The sequence below is a fragment of the Struthio camelus genome, chromosome 1 (assembly GCF_040807025.1).
Source record: "Struthio camelus isolate bStrCam1 chromosome 1, bStrCam1.hap1, whole genome shotgun sequence".
NCBI lineage: Eukaryota > Metazoa > Chordata > Aves > Struthioniformes > Struthionidae > Struthio > Struthio camelus.
Genome location: NC_090942.1, coordinates 223886968 through 223905018, shown reverse-complemented (window position 1 = coordinate 223905018; position 18051 = coordinate 223886968). Strand labels below are relative to the sequence as shown.

The following is an 18051-nucleotide window of genomic DNA, read 5'->3' as shown; positions in this document are numbered from 1 at the left end:
CCATCATCCCCTACCCAGAGGGCAGCGAGCACTGGTTCGCGGAGAAGGTGCTGCAGCCCGCAGCGAGAAGGGAAGGCCCACCTCACGCACACACCGTCTCCTCTTCCGAAGCGCAGAACGATCCTGGATCCTGACCTGCACCTAGCAGAGAACTAAGGGCTTACACCCCCCCCCCAAACTGTGCCTGTCTGCAACAGGCCAGAGCAGCAAGTCGGTCTAGGCTCCAACACCGCCTTGTCCAGCAGCACCAAGGAGGCCACTCAGTCCCTTTCTGGACTGCGACAGGAAAGCAAGGGTAATAATAACAGCTTTTCTGGCTGGGGCGGAGAGGCCGAGTGCATGACTGCACCCTGAGTACTTCAAAAAATAAAATGGTATATGAACGCCGAATATGAGACTTGCTGTGGCCCAAACCCACAGTTCCACATCAGCCTGAAAGCAGGCAGCTTGCCCCAACAAACCACTGGGTCTGTCCTATATGCTTCAACTCAGACACGCACACCAGCCTTTGAAGGACACTACTGCTATGGAAACAAAAGCTAGCGGCCACCCACCAAGTGCTGCTCCTCGCAGCGGGGGTGGATGTAGAAACCACTCAATCAGAAAACCTTGGGCTTATCAGAGTAGCAACTTAATCCTTTCCCAACTCCAAAACTTTTGCATCTGCCTGAAACGCCTGAACCACCCTAGGTGCAAAGCAGAGACCATCAGGACAAGAGGAGAACAAGCATCCTGGCATTGCATACCCCTCAAACCCTCTCCTGAGGGCTTTCCTCCCCAGAAGCGACCCGGAGGCAGGTCCTCTCCCACCGCACGTGGTAAAACAGCCCCTGAACAGAACGGGGCAGAACGCCGCAGAACGGGGGCACGCAAACCGCCTGCAGATGCCCGCAGCTCCTTGTGACCGCGTGCCGGCTCCGGCTGACAAAGCGCTGTCCGGCGCTCCGAGAGGCGGGCAACCCACAGGCGGGAAGGAAGCGGCGGTTGTTTCACCTCGACGGCCAACGCGCGCGCATCATCGTCCTCACACCGCCCAAGCGCTGGCGGATCGGGGCGCCCGCGCCGCCCGGCCGGCTCCCCCTTCCAAGCGGCCAGGCCGGGCGCTCCTCCGCTCCCCGCGGAGCGCCCTCCCGCCCCCTCCAGCCCCCGCCTGGCAGCGATAGTCACCCTTGGACATGTGCTCCCGAGCGTAGCAGTAGGCCAACGAAGCGGCGGCGACGACGGCGGCGGCGGAAGGCAGCGCGGCTCGCCGGGGCCAGCTCCGACGCCCGCCGGGGTCTCCTCCGCCGCCACGGCGCCGCCCAGCACCCGTCGGGCCTCCGAGGTGCAGCCCGGGGCCGGGGCAGCCGGTGGGGGTCAGGCCCGAGACGGGTGGGCCCGGCACTTCCAGCGCGGGGGCCCCTTCGAGGCCCGGCCCGGCCGCCGCCGCCGGCCTCCCCCTGCCGGTCGCTTGGCGCCACCGCAGCGCCGCGCTCTGCCGCGGCGGCGCGGCCTCACGGCGCCCCCTGGCGGCCGCCGCCGGTAACAGCCGCGGCCCGCCCGCCGCCTCAGCCCTGGAGGCCGCCGCAAAGCCGCAAACCGCCCGCGCCGGCCACGACCACGGCGCCGGTACCGACGGAGCCGGCCGGAGCCGCGCCAGCGCCGGCGGGCGGCACAGCAGAGCGCCCAGCATCGTCGGCTCGCCGCTGCTTCCCCCCCCCCTCCCTCCGCTGAGGCGGGTGAGTCAAGATGGCGGCTGCCGGCAGCCCGCCGCGGCCAAGGCGGTGGCGTGGGCGCGCCGCGCAGGGCCTGCCGGGAGCTGTAGTCCGCGGCTGCGCGTCGCGCCGCGCCGCCAGCGGAGTGGCGGACTACAGTCCCCAGGGGGCGCCGTCACAATGGCCGCCCTGCCCCGGAGCATGCCGGGAAATGGTGCCCGGCAGGGGGCAGCGCGGAGCCGGCGGGGAGGCTGCGGGTCGCGGGTTCGCGCCCGCCCCCCGGCTGGTTCTGGTGGGGGCCGCGGGGCGGGGGGCCGGCCCTGCCCGAGCAGCCGGGGTCGGTCCGGTCCGGCCCGGCCCGGCCCGGCCTGCCCACACGTGCGTATGCTCATACATATGCCTGCATGCAGAGGTGCGCGCGCACACACACATGCACATAGAGGTGTGCATACACATATGCACACACACATGTGCAAGCAGTCATACGCATGCATGCACACAGAGATGTGCATGCACACGTGCATGCACCTCTGCCCTCATATGCATGCGTGTACAGAGGTGTGCATCACACATGCACGCATTTGTGTGCACACGCACTCATATGCATGCATGTGGGCTCAGCTGCGGCGGTGCCGGGTGTTTGCACGCCCCGGCGGGCTCAGCGCTGCTCACGCAGAGCCCTGTGCTGGCCACGGGGCCGGGGCTCCCCACGCCTGGCAGACACACAGAAGCAGCTCTCCAGCGACAGTGCATGAGCAACCCCTGCCCCGTGGCCAGCACAGGGCTCCGCGTGAGCAGTGCTGAGCCCGCCGGGGCGTGCAAACACCCGGCCCCGCGGCCGAGCGGAGCCGCAGCTGAGCCCACCAGGGCGTGCAAACACCCGGCCCCGCGGCCGAGCGGGGTGTGTATGTGCACCTGTGCGTGCAGGCAGCTGCGCGTGCGCACCAGCACGTGTGCGCCGGTGCGTGTGCACCAGTGTGTGTGTGCACCTGTGCGTGCAGTCAGCTGCGCGTGTGCACCGGCACATGTGCGCCGGTGCGTGTGCACCAGTGTGTGTGTGCACCTGTGCGTGCAGGCAGCTGCGCGTGTGCACCGGCACGTGTGCGCCGGTGTGTGTGCACCAGTGTGTGTGTGCACCTGTGCGTGCAGGCAGCTGCGCGTGTGCACCGGCACGTGTGCACCGGCACGTGTGCACCAGTGTGTGTGTGCACCTGTGCGTGCAGGCAGCTGCGCGTGCGCACCAGCACGTGTGCGCCGGTGCGTGTGCACCAGTGTGTGTGTGCACCTGTGCGTGCAGGCAGCTGCGCGTGTGCACCGGCACGTGTGCACCAGTGTGTGTGTGCACCTGTGCGTGCAGGCAGCTGCGCGTGTGCACCAGCACGTGTGCACCAGCACATGTGCACCGGCACGTGTGCACCTGCGTGTGTGCACTGGCACATATGTCCCCCAGCACGTGCAGGCAGCTGCACATGTGCACCTGCGTGTGCAGGCAGCTGCGCATGTGCACCAGCACATGTGCACCGGCACGTGTGCACCAGTGCGTGTGCACCTGCACGTGCAGGCAGCTGTCTGTGTGCACCGGTGCGTGTGCACCACCACGTGCAGGGAGTGCGCACACAGCCGGGCAGCAGGGCGGGGGGACCACCAGGGCGCCGACTGTGTTGTGCCCCTGCGCACACGCGTGCATGCATGTGCCTGTGCGCATGCCCAACCCTGTACAGGTGTGCGCGTCGGTGCAGCTCGCGCACGTGAGCAGCGTGTGGCCGGGTGCGGGTCTGCGCACCGCCCCGCGCGTCTGTGCACCGTGTGTGTGTGCGCGTGTGTGTGCGTGTGTGTGTGCGTGCAGGTGTGTGTGCGCGCAGGAGTGCCGCCCAGGTTTGTGTGTGTGTGTGCGTGCAGGTGTGTGCACGCCCAGGTGTGCCGCCCAGGTGAGTGTGTGTGTGCGTGCAGGTGTGTGCGCGCAGGTGTGCTGCCCAGGGGTGTGTGTGTGTGTGTGTGTGCACACGCAGGAGTGTGTGCACGCCGGTGTGTGTGCGCAGGTGTATGTGTGTGTGTGTGTGCACGTGCAGGTGTGTGTGCGCAGGTGTGTGTGTGTGTGTTCACGCGCAGGGGTGTATGTGTGTGTGTGTGTGTGTGCATGCACAGGTGTGTGCGCATGCAGGTGTGTGTGTGTGCATGCGCAGGTGTGTGTGCGCAGGTGTGTGTGTGTGCATGCGCAGGTGTGTGTGTGTGTGCACGTGCAGGTGTGTGTGTGTGTGCACGTGCAGGTGTGTGTGTGTGCAGGTGTGTGTGCAGGTGTGTGTGCGCGTGCAGGTGTGTGTGTGTGCAGGTGTGTGTGCAGGTGTGTGTGTGCGTGCAGGTGTGTGTGTGTGCATGCGCAGGTGTGTGTGTGTGTGCACGTGCAGGTGTGTGTGTGTGTGCGCAGGTGTTTGTGTGCGCGCAGGTGCAGGTGTTTGCACGTGCAGGTGTTCGTGCGCAGGTGTATGTGTGTGCGCGGTGTGTGTGTGTGCGCGCAGATGTGTGTGTGTGTGTGCAGGTGTGTGCGCGCAGGTGTGTGTGCGCACGCAGGTGTGTGTGTGCGTGTGCAGGTGTGTGCGTGTGCAGGTGTGTGCGCGCAGGTGTGTGCGTGTGCAGGTGTGTGCGTGTGCAGGTGTGTGCGCGCAGGTGTGTGTGTGCGCGCAGGTGTGTGTGTGTGTGCGCAGGTGTGTGTGCGTGTGCAGGTGTGTGCGCGCAGGTGTGTGTGTGTGTGCGTGTGCAGGTGTGTGCGTGTGCAGGTGTGTGTGTGCGTGTGCAGGTGTGTGTGTGTGTGCAGGTGTGTGTGTGTGTGCAGGTGTGTGTGTGTGCAGGTGTGTGTGCAGGTGTGTGTGTGCAGGTGTGTGTGTGTGCAGGTGTGTGTGTGTGCAGGTGTGTGTGCAGGTGTGTGTGCGCGTGCAGGTGTGTGTGTGTGCAGGTGTGTGTGTGTGTGCAGGTGTGTGTGTGTGTGCAGGTGTGTGTGTGTGCAGGTGTGTGTGCAGGTGTGTGTGTGTGCAGGTGTGTGTGTGTGCAGGTGTGTGTGCAGGTGTGTGTGCGCGTGCAGGTGTGTGTGTGTGCAGGTGTGTGTGTGTGCAGGTGTGTGTGCAGGTGTGTGTGCGCGTGCAGGTGTGTGTGTGTGCAGGTGTGTGTGTGTGCAGGTGTGTGTGTGTGCAGGTGTGTGTGCAGGTGTGTATGCGCGTGCAGGTGTGCGCCTGCAGGTGTGTGTGTGTGCGCGTGCAGGTGTGTGTGTGCGTGCAGGTGTGTGCGCGCAGGTGTGTGTGTGCGTGTGCAGGTGTGTGTGTGTGCAGGTGTGTGTGCAGGTGTGTGTGCGCGTGCAGGTGTGTGTGTGTGCAGGTGTGTGTGCAGGTGTGTGTGTGCGTGCAGGTGTGTGTGTGTGCATGCGCAGGTGTGTGTGTGTGTGCACGTGCAGGTGTGTGTGTGTGTGCGCAGGTGTTTGTGTGCGCGCAGGTGCAGGTGTTTGCACGTGCAGGTGTTCGTGCGCAGGTGTATGTGTGTGCGCGGTGTGTGTGTGTGCGCGCAGATGTGTGTGTGTGTGTGCAGGTGTGTGCGCGCAGGTGTGTGTGCGCACGCAGGTGTGTGTGTGCGTGTGCAGGTGTGTGCGTGTGCAGGTGTGTGCGCGCAGGTGTGTGCGTGTGCAGGTGTGTGCGTGTGCAGGTGTGTGCGCGCAGGTGTGTGTGTGCGCGCAGGTGTGTGTGTGTGCGCAGGTGTGTGTGCGTGTGCAGGTGTGTGCGCGCAGGTGTGTGTGTGTGTGCGTGTGCAGGTGTGTGCGTGTGCAGGTGTGTGTGTGCGTGTGCAGGTGTGTGTGTGTGTGCAGGTGTGTGTGTGTGCAGGTGTGTGTGTGCGTGCAGGTGTGTGTGTGTGCAGGTGTGTGTGTGTGCAGGTGTGTGTGCAGGTGTGTGTGCGCGTGCAGGTGTGTGTGTGTGCAGGTGTGTGTGCAGGTGTGTGTGCGCGTGCAGGTGTGCGCCTGCAGGTGTGTGTGTGTGCGCGTGCAGGTGTGTGTGTGCGTGCAGGTGTGTGCGCGCAGGTGTGTGTGTGCGTGTGCAGGTGTGTGTGTGTGCAGGTGTGTGTGTGCGTGCAGGTGTGTGTGCGCGTGCAGGTGTGTGTGTGCGTGCAGGTGTGTGCGCGCAGGTGTGTGTGTGCGTGTGCAGGTGTGTGTGTGTGCAGGTGTGTGTGCAGGTGTGTGTGCGCGTGCAGGTGTGTGTGTGTGCAGGTGTGTGTGCAGGTGTGTGTGTGCGTGCAGGTGTGTGTGTGTGCGTGCAGGTGTGTGTGTGCGTGCAGGTGTGTGCGCGCAGGTGTGCCGCCCAGGGGTGTGCGCGCAGGCGCACGCGCGCCCCGCGGGTGCGTGTACAATCTGACACGTCTGCGTGTGCGTGTGCGTGTGCGCTCACCGCGTGCCCCCCCCACCGTCCCCCCCGCCCGCTGCTCCCGGTGCCCCCCCGGGCCCCCCCACCGCTCCTGGGGTCGGGTCCCCCCCCCGCCCGGCACTCCCGGTGCCCCCCCGCCCCGATGCCCCCCCGATGCCCCCCCGATGCCCCCCCGCTCCCGGTGCCCCCCCGCCCCGATGCCCCCCCGATGCCCCCCCGCTCCCAGTGCCCCCCCGCCCCGGTGTCCCCCCCCCGCCCCGATGCCCCCCCGATGCCCCCCCGCTCCCAGTGCCCCCCCGCCCCGGTTTCCCCCCCCCGCCCCGATGCCCCCCCGATGCCCCCCGCTCCCGGTGCCCCCCCGCCCCGGCGCAGCGCAGCGCCCGCCCCCGCCCTCGGGCAACGGCAGCGGCGGCTCCTCCCCCCCTTCTTCCTCCCCCCTCCTCTTCCTCCTCCTCCCCTTCCTCCTCCCCTCCCTCCTCTTCCTCCTCCCCCATCTCCTCCCTCCTCCCCCTCCTCCTCCCTCTTCACCCTCCCTCCCTCCTCCTCCTCCTCCTCCTCCTTCCCCTCCTCCTCCTCCTCCCTCCCTCCTCCTCCCCCATCTCCCTCCTCCTCCTCCTCCCCCTCCCCCGCCCCATCTCCTTCCCTCCCTCCTCCTCCCCCCTCCTCCCTCCTTCCCTCCCTCCTCCCCCTCCCCCTCCCTCCTTCCCCTCCTCCTGCCCCCTCCCTCCCTCCTCCTCCCCCATCTCCTCCTCCTCCCCCCTCCCTCCCTCCTCCTCCCCCATCTCCTCCTCCTCCTCCTCCTCCTCCTCCTCCTCCCCTCCCCCGCCCCATCTCCCTCCCTCCTCCCCCCCCCGCCCCCGTCTCCCCCCCCCGTCTCCCCCCGCCTCCCCCCGCCGCTCCCGCCGCCGCTCCCGCCGCTCCCGCCGCCGCCGGCCCCGGCCGGGGCCATGTCCGTGCCGGCCCGCGCCGCCGTGCACATCCCCGACGACGGCGATTTCCGCGCCTTCCGCGCCGCCTGCGAGGCCGAGCAGGGCTGGAGCCTGCGCTACCGCGGGGCCGGGCTGGCCGTCTGGGTGCAGCCGCTGGAGCCCCAGCGCTCCCTGCACAAGATCAAGGTGAGCGCCGCGCCGGGCACCGGGGGGGCGGCGGGCACCGGGGGGGCGGGGACCCGGGGGGAGCGGGGACCGGGGGGGCGGCGGGCACCGGGGGGAGCAGGGACTTTGGGGGGCGGCGGGCACCGGGGGGAGCGGGGACCGGGGGGAGCGGGGACCCGGGGGGCGGCGGGGACCGGGGGGAGCGGGGACTTTGGGGGGCGGCGGGCACCCGGGGGGGAGCGGGGACCCGGGGGGGAGCGGGACCCGGGGGGAGCAGGGACCCGGGGGAAGCGGGCACCGGGGGGGAGCGGGGACTTTGGCAGGCGGCGGGGCACCGGGGGGGAGCGGGCACCGGGGGGACGGCGGGGACCCCGAGGGGAGCGGGGACTTTGGGGGGCGGCGGGGACCCGGGGGGGCGGCGGGGACCCGGGGGGGCGGCGGGGACCCGGGGGGAAGCGGGGCACCGGGGGGGAGCGGGGACCCGGGGGGGCGGCGGGGACCCGGGGGGAGCAGGGACCCGGGGGGGCGGTGGGCACCGGGGGGGGAGCAGGGACCAGGGGGACGGCGGGGACCCGGAGGGGAGCGGGGCACCGGGGGGGAGCGGGGACCCGGGGGGAGCAGGGACGGCGGGGACCCGGGGGGGCGGCGGGGCACCGAGGGGAGCGGGGACCCGGGGGGGAGCAGGGACTGGGGGGGAGCGGGGGACCGGGGGGCGGCGGGGAGTGGGGCAGGAGTGGGGACTTTGGGGGGCGGCGGGTACCAGCGGGGGAACGGGCGCACTGGGGGGCAGTGGGGCACCGGGGGGGAGCAGGGATCTGGGCGGCAGCGGGGACCCTGGGGGACAGCGGGAACCCTGGGGGGGAGTGGGGACCTTGGGGGAGCAGGAACCAGGGGGCAGCAGGGACCCGGGGGGCAGCGGGGACTTTAGGGGCCAGCAGGGTCCTGGAGGTGAACGGGGACCCCTGGACGAGCAGGGAGCGGGGGACAAGCAAGGGCCCTGGGGGCGAGCGGGGATCTGGGGGCGAGCAGGGACCCCAGGGTGATCCAGCACCCGGGGGTGAGCAGGGATCTGGGGACGAGTAGGGCCCCCGGGGTGATGCAGCACCCCAGAGCAAGGAGGGACCCTGAGGACGAGCGGGGACCTGGGGTGATCCAGCAGCCTGGGGTGAGCAGGGATCTGGGGACAAGTGAGGACCCTGGGGTGATCCAGCACCCGGGGGCAAGCAGGGACCCCAGGGGTGAGTGAGGGCCCCGGGACCCGAGCAGGGACCCCTGGGGCCAGCAGGGACCCTGGGGGCAGTGGGGACCCGGGGTGATCCAGCACCCCGGGGCGAGCAAGGATCTGGGGACAAGCGAGGACCCTGGGGTGATCCAGCACCCTGGGGCGAGCAGGGACCCCTGGGGCCAGCAGGGACCCTGGGGGCAGTGGGGACCCGGGGTGATCCATCACCCTGGGGCGAGCAGGGATCTGGGGACAAGCGAGGACCCTGGGGTGATCCAGCACCCTGGGGCGAGCAGGGACCCCTGGGGCCAGCAGGGACCCTGGGGGCAGTGGGGACCCGGGGTGATCCAGCAGCCTGGGGCGAGCAGGGATCTGGGGACAAGCGAGGACCCTGGGGTGATGCAGCACCCTGGGGCGAGCAGGGACCCCTGGGGCCGGCAGGGACCCTGGGGGCAGTGGGGACCCGGGGTGATCCAGCAGCCTGGGGCGAGCAGGGATCTGGGGACAAGCGAGGACCCTGGGGTGATGCAGCACCCTGGGGCGAGCAGGGACCCCTGGGGCCGGCAGGGACCCTGGGGGCAGTGGGGACCCGGGGTGATCCAGCACCCTGGGGTGAGCAGGGATCTGGGGACAAGCGAGGACCCTAGGGTGATCCAGCACCCTGGGGCGAGCAGGGACCCCTGGGGCCAGCAGGGACCCTGGGGGCAGTGGGGACCCGGGGTGATCCAGCAGCCTGGGGCGAGCAGGGATCTGGGGACAAGCGAGGACCCTGGGGTGATGCAGCACCCTGGGGCGAGCAGGGACCCCTGGGGCCAGCAGGGACCCTGGGGGCAGTGGGGACCCGGGGTGATCCAGCAGCCTGGGGCGAGCAGGGATCTGGGGACAAGCGAGGACCCTGGGGTGATGCAGCACCCTGGGGCGAGCAGGGACCCCTGGGGCCGGCAGGGACCCTGGGGGCAGTGGGGACCCGGGGTGATCCAGCAGCCTGGGGCGAGCAGGGATCTGGGGACAAGCGAGGACCCTGGGGTGATGCAGCACCCTGGGGCGAGCAGGGACCCCTGGGGCCGGCAGGGACCCTGGGGGCAGTGGGGACCCGGGGTGATCCAGCACCCTGGGGTGAGCAGGGATCTGGGGACAAGCGAGGACCCTAGGGTGATCCAGCACCCTGGGGCGAGCAGGGACCCCTGGGGCCAGCAGGGACCCTGGGGGCAGTGGGGACCCGGGGTGATCCAGCAGCCTGGGGCGAGCAGGGATCTGGGGACAAGCGAGGACCCTGGGGTGATGCAGCACCCTGGGGCGAGCAGGGACCCCTGGGGCCAGCAGGGACCCTGGGGGCAGTGGGGACCCGGGGTGATCCAGCAGCCTGGGGCGAGCAGGGATCTGGGGACAAGCGAGGACCCTGGGGTGATGCAGCACCCTGGGGCGAGCAGGGACCCCTGGGGCCAGCAGGGACCCTGGGGGCAGTGGGGACCCGGGGTGATCCAGCACCCCGGGGCGAGCAGGGACCCCTGGGGCGAACAGGGTCCCCAAGGTGATCCAGCACCCTGGGGCCGAGCTGGGGGTCCTGGGGGCCAGTGGGGACCCTGGAGCAAGTGGGGAGCTGGCTGCGAGTGGGACCCCCGGGACGAGCAGCACCGTGGGGCGAGCGGGGACCCGGCGGTAAGGACGGCTCCCTGGGGACGAACAGGGGCTCGGTGCCACCTGTGCCCCCCACCGCCCCGCGGACCCTGGCTTCCCCCCACGTCCCCGCCGGCGCTTTCGTCGTGCCACCGCTGGGGGGGGGGACGCGGGGGGCGGGAGGCGCGGGGCCGGTCCCCGGGGCCCGTTTTCGCAGCCGGTGGGACGCTCCGCGCCCTTGGGCTGCTGTTGCTCACGCTTTTATGAGCACTTTCCAAAAAGCTTTGTTTTTTGCATTTTTTTTTTTTGGGGGGGGGGGGGTTGTTTTCTATGTCTGTCTGTCTTTCTGCTGCTGCTGCTTTGTGATCGAGCGAAACCCGAGCGCCCTGCGCCCCTTCCCCGCGCCCCCCCCCCCCCCCCCCCCCGGCTCCGTTAGCCCTGCAGCTCTCGTCTAACCTGTTTTCCCGAGCCTGGAAACGCGGCAAGTTTGTGTCACCCGCCGCGGGGGGGGGGGGGACCCGAGCCGTGGCCGGACGGACGGACGGACGGGCCGGCCGCCGGGAAGGGCTTCCCGGGACCCTGCTGCCCGCCGCCCCAGCCCAGGCGGCAGCTTGCCCGGCCTCGGCGCCGCTTGCAGCCGTTGCCCCGCGCGGCACGCCAGCCGAGTCCCCGAACGTCCCGTTTTCCCCCGGAACGGGACGCAGGGGCGGAAAGGGGCAAAGCAGCTGCTTTCGGGGGGGGGGGGGGAACCCGCTGGCCTGGCGCAGCGCTCGGCCGGCCGCCGGGGCTCGGGCTGCCGGCGGGACGCGGCAGTGGCGGCTCTGCCCGCCGCCGGCCCGCTTTCCCGGGGGGCCGCGGGGCTTTTCCGGGGGTTTGCCTCCCCTCTGGGCCAGCTAGACCTCTGGGGCCCGGCCGGGCCCGGTTTCCCCTGGGAAACGCTGCAGAAACAGCTGCCCTGCTGCCCCGCGCCGTGCTTCCTCCTCCTCCTCCTCGCCCTGTACCCGCCGGAGTCAATATTGACTCTGGGCTGGGCGCTGCCATCCTGCTGGCGGTGCGCGGCGCCAGTGAGTCACGGCCGGCGGCACCCAGCCCTGCGCGGCCGCACCGGGGACGTCCGGGAGCCGCAAGCAACCCGCCGCCGCGAGTTTTCGGAGACGCGTGTCGGGCCGCGTTTTCGGTCCTCCGCCGGCGCAGGGGCTGAGCGCGGGGTGTCCGGCGCGCCTGCCGGCGGCGCGATGCTCTTGGCCCCGGCGCCTTGCGGGCAGGGTCGGCGCGGGGCAGAGGGCCGCTGGCGGCGGCGGGAGGGAGCTGCTCGCCGCAGCCGCTTGCAGCTCGCGGGCAGGGATGCAACAAGGCGGCCGAGGTGCGCGCGCGCTGCCGGCGCTGGCTGCCTCCTCCTCCTCCTCCTCGTCTTTGGGATGCTCTGGCTGCCGTGGTTACCGAGAGCATCTGCCAAGCCCCGAGCGGGGCGGCGGGCGTAGGGCCCCGCGGCTCCTCCTGGGTTTGCCGACGGCTGGGCTGAGATCCCGCAAACTCGCTTCCCCGCTGGGCCGCGAGACGCCAGAAGCCTCTGGCAGGCGGAAAGGCGCCAGCGGCCCCCGGCTAGCGGGGTCTCCACCGCCCCGAAGGCAGGGATGCAGTCGGTGTCGCTGGGCGGGGGGTGACCCTGCTCCCTGGGCCGGGGACGTTGCCCGCGTCCCGCGCGGGGAGCTGCTGCCCGCCTGTCTCGCCGCGGGTCTGTCGGCGCTTGCCGCGGCGCTGCCCCCGGGTCAAAGCCGGCGCCCTGCGGCGGAGGTGGAAATCCCTGGAGGGCGGCGCGGTGAGCTGGCTCCGCGCCTGGCCGAGCGCTGCAGGAGGGCCTCCTTCGAAGGGTGCCTTGCGGAGGGGCCGCAGGACTGCCCTGTGCCCCCCCCAGCGCTCCCGCCCCCGTGCCTGTGCCATGCCCCGCCCCAGCAATGCCCTGTCTGTGCAACGTCCCACCAGCGTGATGCCCCATGCATGCGATGTCCCATCTGTGCAGTTCCCTGTCCGTGCAATGTCCCGTCCATGCAACGTCCCACCAGCGTCATGCTCCATCCATGCGATGCCCCATGCATGCGATGTCCCACCAATGTGATGTCCCATTTGTGCAACACCCCATGCATGCCATGCCCCATCCATGCAATGTCCCACTAGTGTAATGCCCCGTCCATGCAGTGCCCCACCAGTGTGATGTCCCATACGTGCAATGTCCCACCAATGTGATGTCGCATTTGTGCAACGCCCCCATCCATGCAATGCCCCATCCATGCAGTGTCTCAGCAGTGTGATGCCCCATCCATGCAGTGCCCCACCAGTGTGATGCCCTATCCATGCAGTGCCCCGTCTGTGCAGTGCCCCATCCATGCCTTGCCCCATCCATGCAGTGCCCCACCAGTGTGATGCCCTATCCATGCAGTGTCCCGTCTGTGCAGTGCCCCATCCATGCCTTGCCCCATCCATGCAGTGTCCTGCCAGTGTGATGCCCTATCCATGCGGTGCCCCATCCATGCCTTGCCCCATCCATGTGATGTCCATGTGATGCCCCATCCATGCAGTGCCCCATCCATGCCTTGCCCCATCCATGTGATGTCCATGTGATGCCCCATCCATGCAGTGCCCCATCCATGCCTTGCCCCATCCATGTGATGTCCATGTGATGCCCCATCCATGCAGTGCCCCATCCATGCCTTGCCCCATCCATGTGATGTCCATGTGATGCCCCATCCATGCAGTGCCCCACCACTGTGATGCCCTGTCCATGCAGTGCCCCGTCTGTGCAGTGCCCCATCCATGCCTTGCCCCATCCATGTCCATGTGATGCCCCATCCATGCAGTGCCCCACCACTGTGATGCCCTATCCATGCGGTGCCCCGTCTGTGCAGTGCCCCATCCATGCCTTGCCCCATCCATGTCCATGTGATGCCCCATCCATGCAGTGCCCCACCACTGTGATGCCCTATCCATGCGGTGCCCCGTCTGTGCAGTGCCCCATCCATGCCTTGCCATGTCCATGTGATGCCCCATCCATGCAGTGTCTCACCAGTGCGATGTCCCATCCGTGCAGCGCCCCATGCATGCGCTGTCCTGCCGGCGTGACGTCCCGTCTGTGCGCTGCCCCGTCCGTGCCGTGCCCTGCCGTGCCGGGAGCGGGGCGGGAGAGGGAGCTGGGGGTCGGCCCGAGCAGCCCGCGCGCCCCGGCGGGGCGAAGCAGGGGTTGGGGCGATGGTTCCCTCACCTCCCGCCGGGCCGAGCGGCTCCGGGGCGTCCCCGCCAGAGCGGCAGCGCTTTTCCCGCACCGTGTCCGGCTGGACATGGGCACGCGGCGCGGCGTGGGCACGCGAGGCTGCCGGGAGGGCGAGGAGGCTGACGCGGCCCGGGGCGGGGGGCCGGTTTGCGAGCCGCCCGGCCCTGCAGTGCAGGATGGAGTGCGAGGACGTGCCGGCGGAGACCCTCTACGACGTGCTGCATGACGTCGAGTACCGCAAGAAGTGGGACACCAACGTCATCGAGACCTTCGACATCGGGAAGCTGACCGTCAACTCGGACGTGGGCTACTACGCCTGTGAGCAGCGGGGCTGGGGGGGGGGGCGGCGCGGCGGCGCGGGGAGGGTGGGGGTCTCACGCCGTCCCCCCCCAGGGAGGTGCCCCAAGCCGCTGAAGAACAGGGACGTCGTGACGCTGCGCTCCTGGCTGCCCACGGGCACCGACTACATCATCATGAACTACTCGGTCAAGCACCCCGTGAGTGGGAGCCCCCAGGGGCTGCAGACCGCCGCCCGGCGGGACCCCCGGCTTCGGGGAGCGGGGCGGGAGGGGGCTGCCGGCGTGGGGTGCGGGTACCGACGCTGCCGCCTGCTGCCCGCCCTCCCCTCCCCGCAGAAATACCCGCCCCGGAAGGACATGGTGCGAGCGGTGTCCATCCAGACGGGCTACCTGGTGCAGGGCAGGGGGGCCAGGAGCTGCAGCATCACCTACCTGGCGCAAGTGGACCCCAAAGGTAACGCGGGGCGGTTGCCCCCCACCCGCTGCCGCCGGGCCGGTCCCTTTCGGCGCGCTGCAGCCGGGCCAGGATGCAGCATTTGGGGGCGCGGGCTTTTTTTCCCTTCTTCCTCCCTTTCCTCCGAGGTGGAAAGGTTGGCTGGCGCGCCCAGCGAGGTTTGCCTGAGCTCCGCGCCAGCGGAAGGGGCAGTAAGGCAGAGGGAGCGGGCGCTTGCCTTTCTCGGGTCACACGAAACGCCCGAGCGAGTGCAGCTTCCTGGGCTTTGGTTTCGCCCAGAAACTTCCAGTTTTGGTTGAACTCAGTTTTTGCCCCCCCCCCGCTCCCGTTGCTGCCCCGTCCCCTTTCGCCGAGGGCGCTTGGTCCCCGCCGGAGCAGGCCGGGGGGGGGGGGTGCAGCGGGTGTCAGTGCCACGCGAGGTCTCAGCCCGGCTCCTCTCGTGCCAGGTTCCCTGCCGAAGTGGGTGGTGAACAAATCCTCGCAGTTGCTGGCCCCGAAGGTGAGTGCGGGCGGGCGGCGGGGCGCCCCTCGCCGGCCCGGCGCTCACGCCGCCCTTCGCCGCAGGCGATGAAGAAGATGTACAAGGCCTGCCTGAAGTACCCGGCCTGGAAGCTGAAGCACAACCCGCACTTCAAGCCCTGGCTGTTCCCCGAGCAGAGCACGCTGCCCGCCGTGGCGCTCTCCGAGCTCTCCATCCAGCACGCCGACTCCCTGGAGAACATCGACGAGAGCGCCCTCTCCGAGACCAAAGATGACCACGGCGAGGCCAGCGACGAGGACAGCGTCAACTGAGCGGCGCTCGCCCGGGCCCTCGCTCCGCCGCCCCGATGCCACGCGTCTCGCGCATGCCTGCAACGCGTGCAACGCCTGCAGTGCGTGCAATGCGTGCAACACCTGCAATGCGTGCAACATGTGCAATGGGTGCAACACATGCAACGTGTCCGACACATGCGGTGTGTGCAGTGCGTGCGATGCATGCAACACATGCAATGCGTGCAACACCTGCAATGCGTGCAGCATGTGCAATGGGTGCAACACATGCAACGTGTCCAACACATGCACCGTGTGCGAAGCGCATGATGCATGCAACACCTGCAATGTGTGCAATGCGTGCAACATGTGTAATGAGTGCAACACATGCAATGTGTCCAACACACGGAACGTGTGCAATGCGTGCAATGCATGCAACACCTGCAATGTGTGCAACGCGTGCAACACCTGCAATGTGTGCAACGTGTGCAAAACATGCAACACCTGCAATGCGTGCAACGTGTGCAATGCGTGCAATGCATGCAACACCTGCAATGCGTGCAATGCATGCAACACCTGCAATGTGTGCAATGCGCGCAACACCTGCAATGTGTGCAACGTGTGCAACGCGTGCAAAACATGCAGTGTGTGCAACATGTGCGATGCATGCAACACCTGCAACGCTTGCGATGCGTGCAACGTGTGCAATGCGTGCAACACGTGCAACGCCTGCAACACGTCTAACGCATTCAACGCGCCCCCCCCCCCAACGCTTCTGGCTCGTGGCGCTGTGCCTGGACCCCCCCGCACACCGGCAGGGCCACGTTGCGGGAACGGGGGGCCGCCGGCCCCTTTGCGGCCGCCGCGGGACGGGGTCCCCGTTTCGGTGGCGAACGCCGAGTGCCCTGGAGCTGCGGCCCTGGCGGGGCAGCGGGGCTGGGAGGGGGGGCGGCTCCCGCGCCCCGTCCCCGCCGTGCCCCGGCCGAGCGCGGGACGCCCGCCTGCTCCCTGCCCCGTTTCGCTGGCTCGCGGCTCCGTTGGTTTTCGACGATCCGGGGCAGAACTGCCTTTGTCCGACCGGGACCCGCTGCCGGCGCGGGGGCCCCGCGTCCCGCCGGAGGCGCCCCGGCCTCCGCCTCCGAACACTTCCTACGCTGCAGGTGGAGGCCTCGGGTGGTCGGGATTGTTCCTTGGCGGCCGGAGGGAGGGTTTGTGCCTGGGAGCGCAGCGGACTATGTAGGAATAAAAGGAGTAAACGGGCGGCGTGGGGTGTCTGGGGCTGTGCGCGGCGCCCCGAGCGATGCCGGGCGCCTGGCCGGGGCCGGGGCCGGGGCCGGGGCCGGCAGAGGGTGCTAGAGAAGCTCCTAACCCCGCTCAGCGCCGGGCGCTCCCCCCGGGCGACGCTCCCGCTGCCGCCGCTGACGAAATCCCTTAATTTAGGTCTGGCGCATCCGTCCCCCCCGCCGCGCTCCCAAGGCGGCGGTGCAAATAGGGCCCGGGAAAAGGCGGCGGCGGCGGCGGCAGCAGCGCGGGGCCCGAGGGCGGCCAGGCCGGAGCTGGAGCATCCCCGCGGCCGCGGCTTCCTGTATGATTCAGTTCCCGATGCTGCCGGCGGCCGGCTGGGCCGGGGCAGGGGTTTCGGGGCGGGGGGGACGCGCCAGAGGAAATGGCTCCGGAGCGGAGCGGAGGATGCCGGGCGGCCGAAGGAGCCGGCGGGCTCAGGTAGGCGGCGGGACCCAGGTGCCCCCGGCTCGGGGCTGCCGGGGGTCGCTGGCGTTTCTGCTCCGTCCCCGGGGCCTGACGGCGGGAGGCGACGCAGCAGCCCGCGCGCCCGGCGAGCGAGGGTGCTCCGGACGCGCTCCGGGCTGCGGAGAGCGGGGCGGGACGGGACGGGACGGGACGGGACGGGACGGGATGGGATGGGATGAGATGGGACGGGATGGGACAAGATGGTACAGGACAGGATGGGACAGGGCAAGATGAGACAGGATGGGACGGGACAGGACGAGATGGGACAGGACAGGATGGGATGGGACAGGACAGGACAGGATGGGATGGGACAGGACAGGACGAGATGGGACAGGACAGGACAGGATGGGATGGGACGGGATGGGATGGGGCGGGATGGGATGGGACAGGACAGGATGGGATGGGACGGGATGGGATGGGACGGGACAGGACGGGATGGGATGGGACAGGATGGGATAGGACAGGACAGGAGGGGACAGGACAGGACGAGATGGGACAGGACAGGACAGGACAGGACAGGGTGGGATGGGACGGGATGGGATGGGATGGGACAGGATGAGACGGGACAGGACGGGATGGGATGGGACAGGACAGGATGGGACAGGACAGGACGAGATGGGACAGGACAGGACGAGATGGGACAGGACAGGACAGGACAAGATGGGACAGGACAGGACAGGACGAGATGAGACAGGACAGGATGGGATGGGACGGGATGGGATAGGATGAGATGGGACAGGACAGGACAAGATAGGACAGGACAGGACAGGATAGGATGGGACGGGATGGGATGGGATGAGATGGGATGGGATGGGATGGGATGGGACAGGACAAGATGTGACAGGATGGGATGGGACAGGATGAGACAGGGCAGGATGGGACAGGACGTGATGGGACAGTACAGGACAGGATGGGATGGGACAGGATGGGATGGGACAGGACAAGATGGGACAGGAGGGGACAGGACAGGACAGGATGAGGTAGGACGGGACAGGACGGGATGGGATGGGACGGGATGGGATAGGATGGGACAGGATGGGATAGGACAGGATGGGATGGGATGGGACAGGATGAGACAGGACAGGATGGGACAGGACAGGATAGGATGGGGCAGAATCGGACAAGATGGGACGAGATGGGACAGGACAGGACGGGACGGGACAGGACAGGATGGGACAGGATGGGATAGGATGGGACGGCAGGGCGGCTGCGCTGCAGCCGGGCACGGAGACGGGTGAAACGGCAGCGGCGCGGGCACAGCCGGCTTGCAGCATGGAAAACCGCAGCCCCGCTCCGGAGCTGGCAGAGAGGCGGCTTGGTGCCATCGGCTCCCAACAAACCCGCCCTTGTCCCCAAGGGCGCCCGAGGGACGCCCCGCCGGCGCTCCCCACCACCCGCCCGGTCTCTTTTATTTTGTTCCCCCTAAGCGTCGTCCTTGGGAAAAACCGGGTGGGAGGAGAGCGCAACGAACCTGTTTTTCAGGAAAGTCCCGGTGTTTTTTCCCACCCCC

General features: G+C 69.2%; 4 protein-coding genes across 4 annotated transcripts in view; 2 read left to right on the top strand and 2 right to left on the bottom strand.

Moving 5' to 3' along the window:
* CLPB (ClpB family mitochondrial disaggregase) overlaps positions 1–1431 on the bottom strand; it is a 99648-nt gene extending 98217 nt beyond the window's left edge. The window contains exon 1 of the mRNA XM_068930873.1: positions 1168–1431. Coding sequence (XP_068786974.1) covers positions 1168–1177 — 10 coding nt within the window. The 5' untranslated portion in view covers positions 1178–1431. The remainder of the gene's footprint in view (positions 1–1167) is intronic.
* A 5490-nt stretch (positions 1432–6921) lies between these two features.
* STARD10 (StAR related lipid transfer domain containing 10) lies at positions 6922–15306 on the top strand. Its single transcript, XM_068930860.1, has 6 exons — positions 6922–7206; positions 13460–13607; positions 13683–13786; positions 13925–14042; positions 14489–14541; positions 14607–15306. The coding sequence occupies exons 1-6, from the start codon at positions 7039–7041 to the stop codon at positions 14832–14834; spliced, it is 819 nt and encodes a 272-aa protein (XP_068786961.1). The 5' UTR covers positions 6922–7038; the 3' UTR covers positions 14835–15306.
* LOC138065710 (collagen alpha-1(I) chain-like) lies at positions 8026–12100 on the bottom strand. Its single transcript, XM_068931114.1, has 3 exons — positions 12005–12100; positions 9879–10917; positions 8026–9806 (listed from the first exon to the last, which is right to left on the bottom strand). The coding sequence occupies exons 1-3, from the start codon at positions 12098–12100 to the stop codon at positions 8632–8634; spliced, it is 2310 nt and encodes a 769-aa protein (XP_068787215.1). The 3' UTR covers positions 8026–8631.
* Positions 15307–16408: 1102 nt separating the features above from the next.
* ARAP1 (ArfGAP with RhoGAP domain, ankyrin repeat and PH domain 1) overlaps positions 16409–18051 on the top strand; it is a 59099-nt gene continuing 57456 nt past the window's right edge. Inside the window, exon 1 of the mRNA XM_068930849.1 lies at positions 16409–16514. The gene's annotated coding sequence lies outside the window, so the exon portion shown is untranslated. The remainder of the gene's footprint in view (positions 16515–18051) is intronic.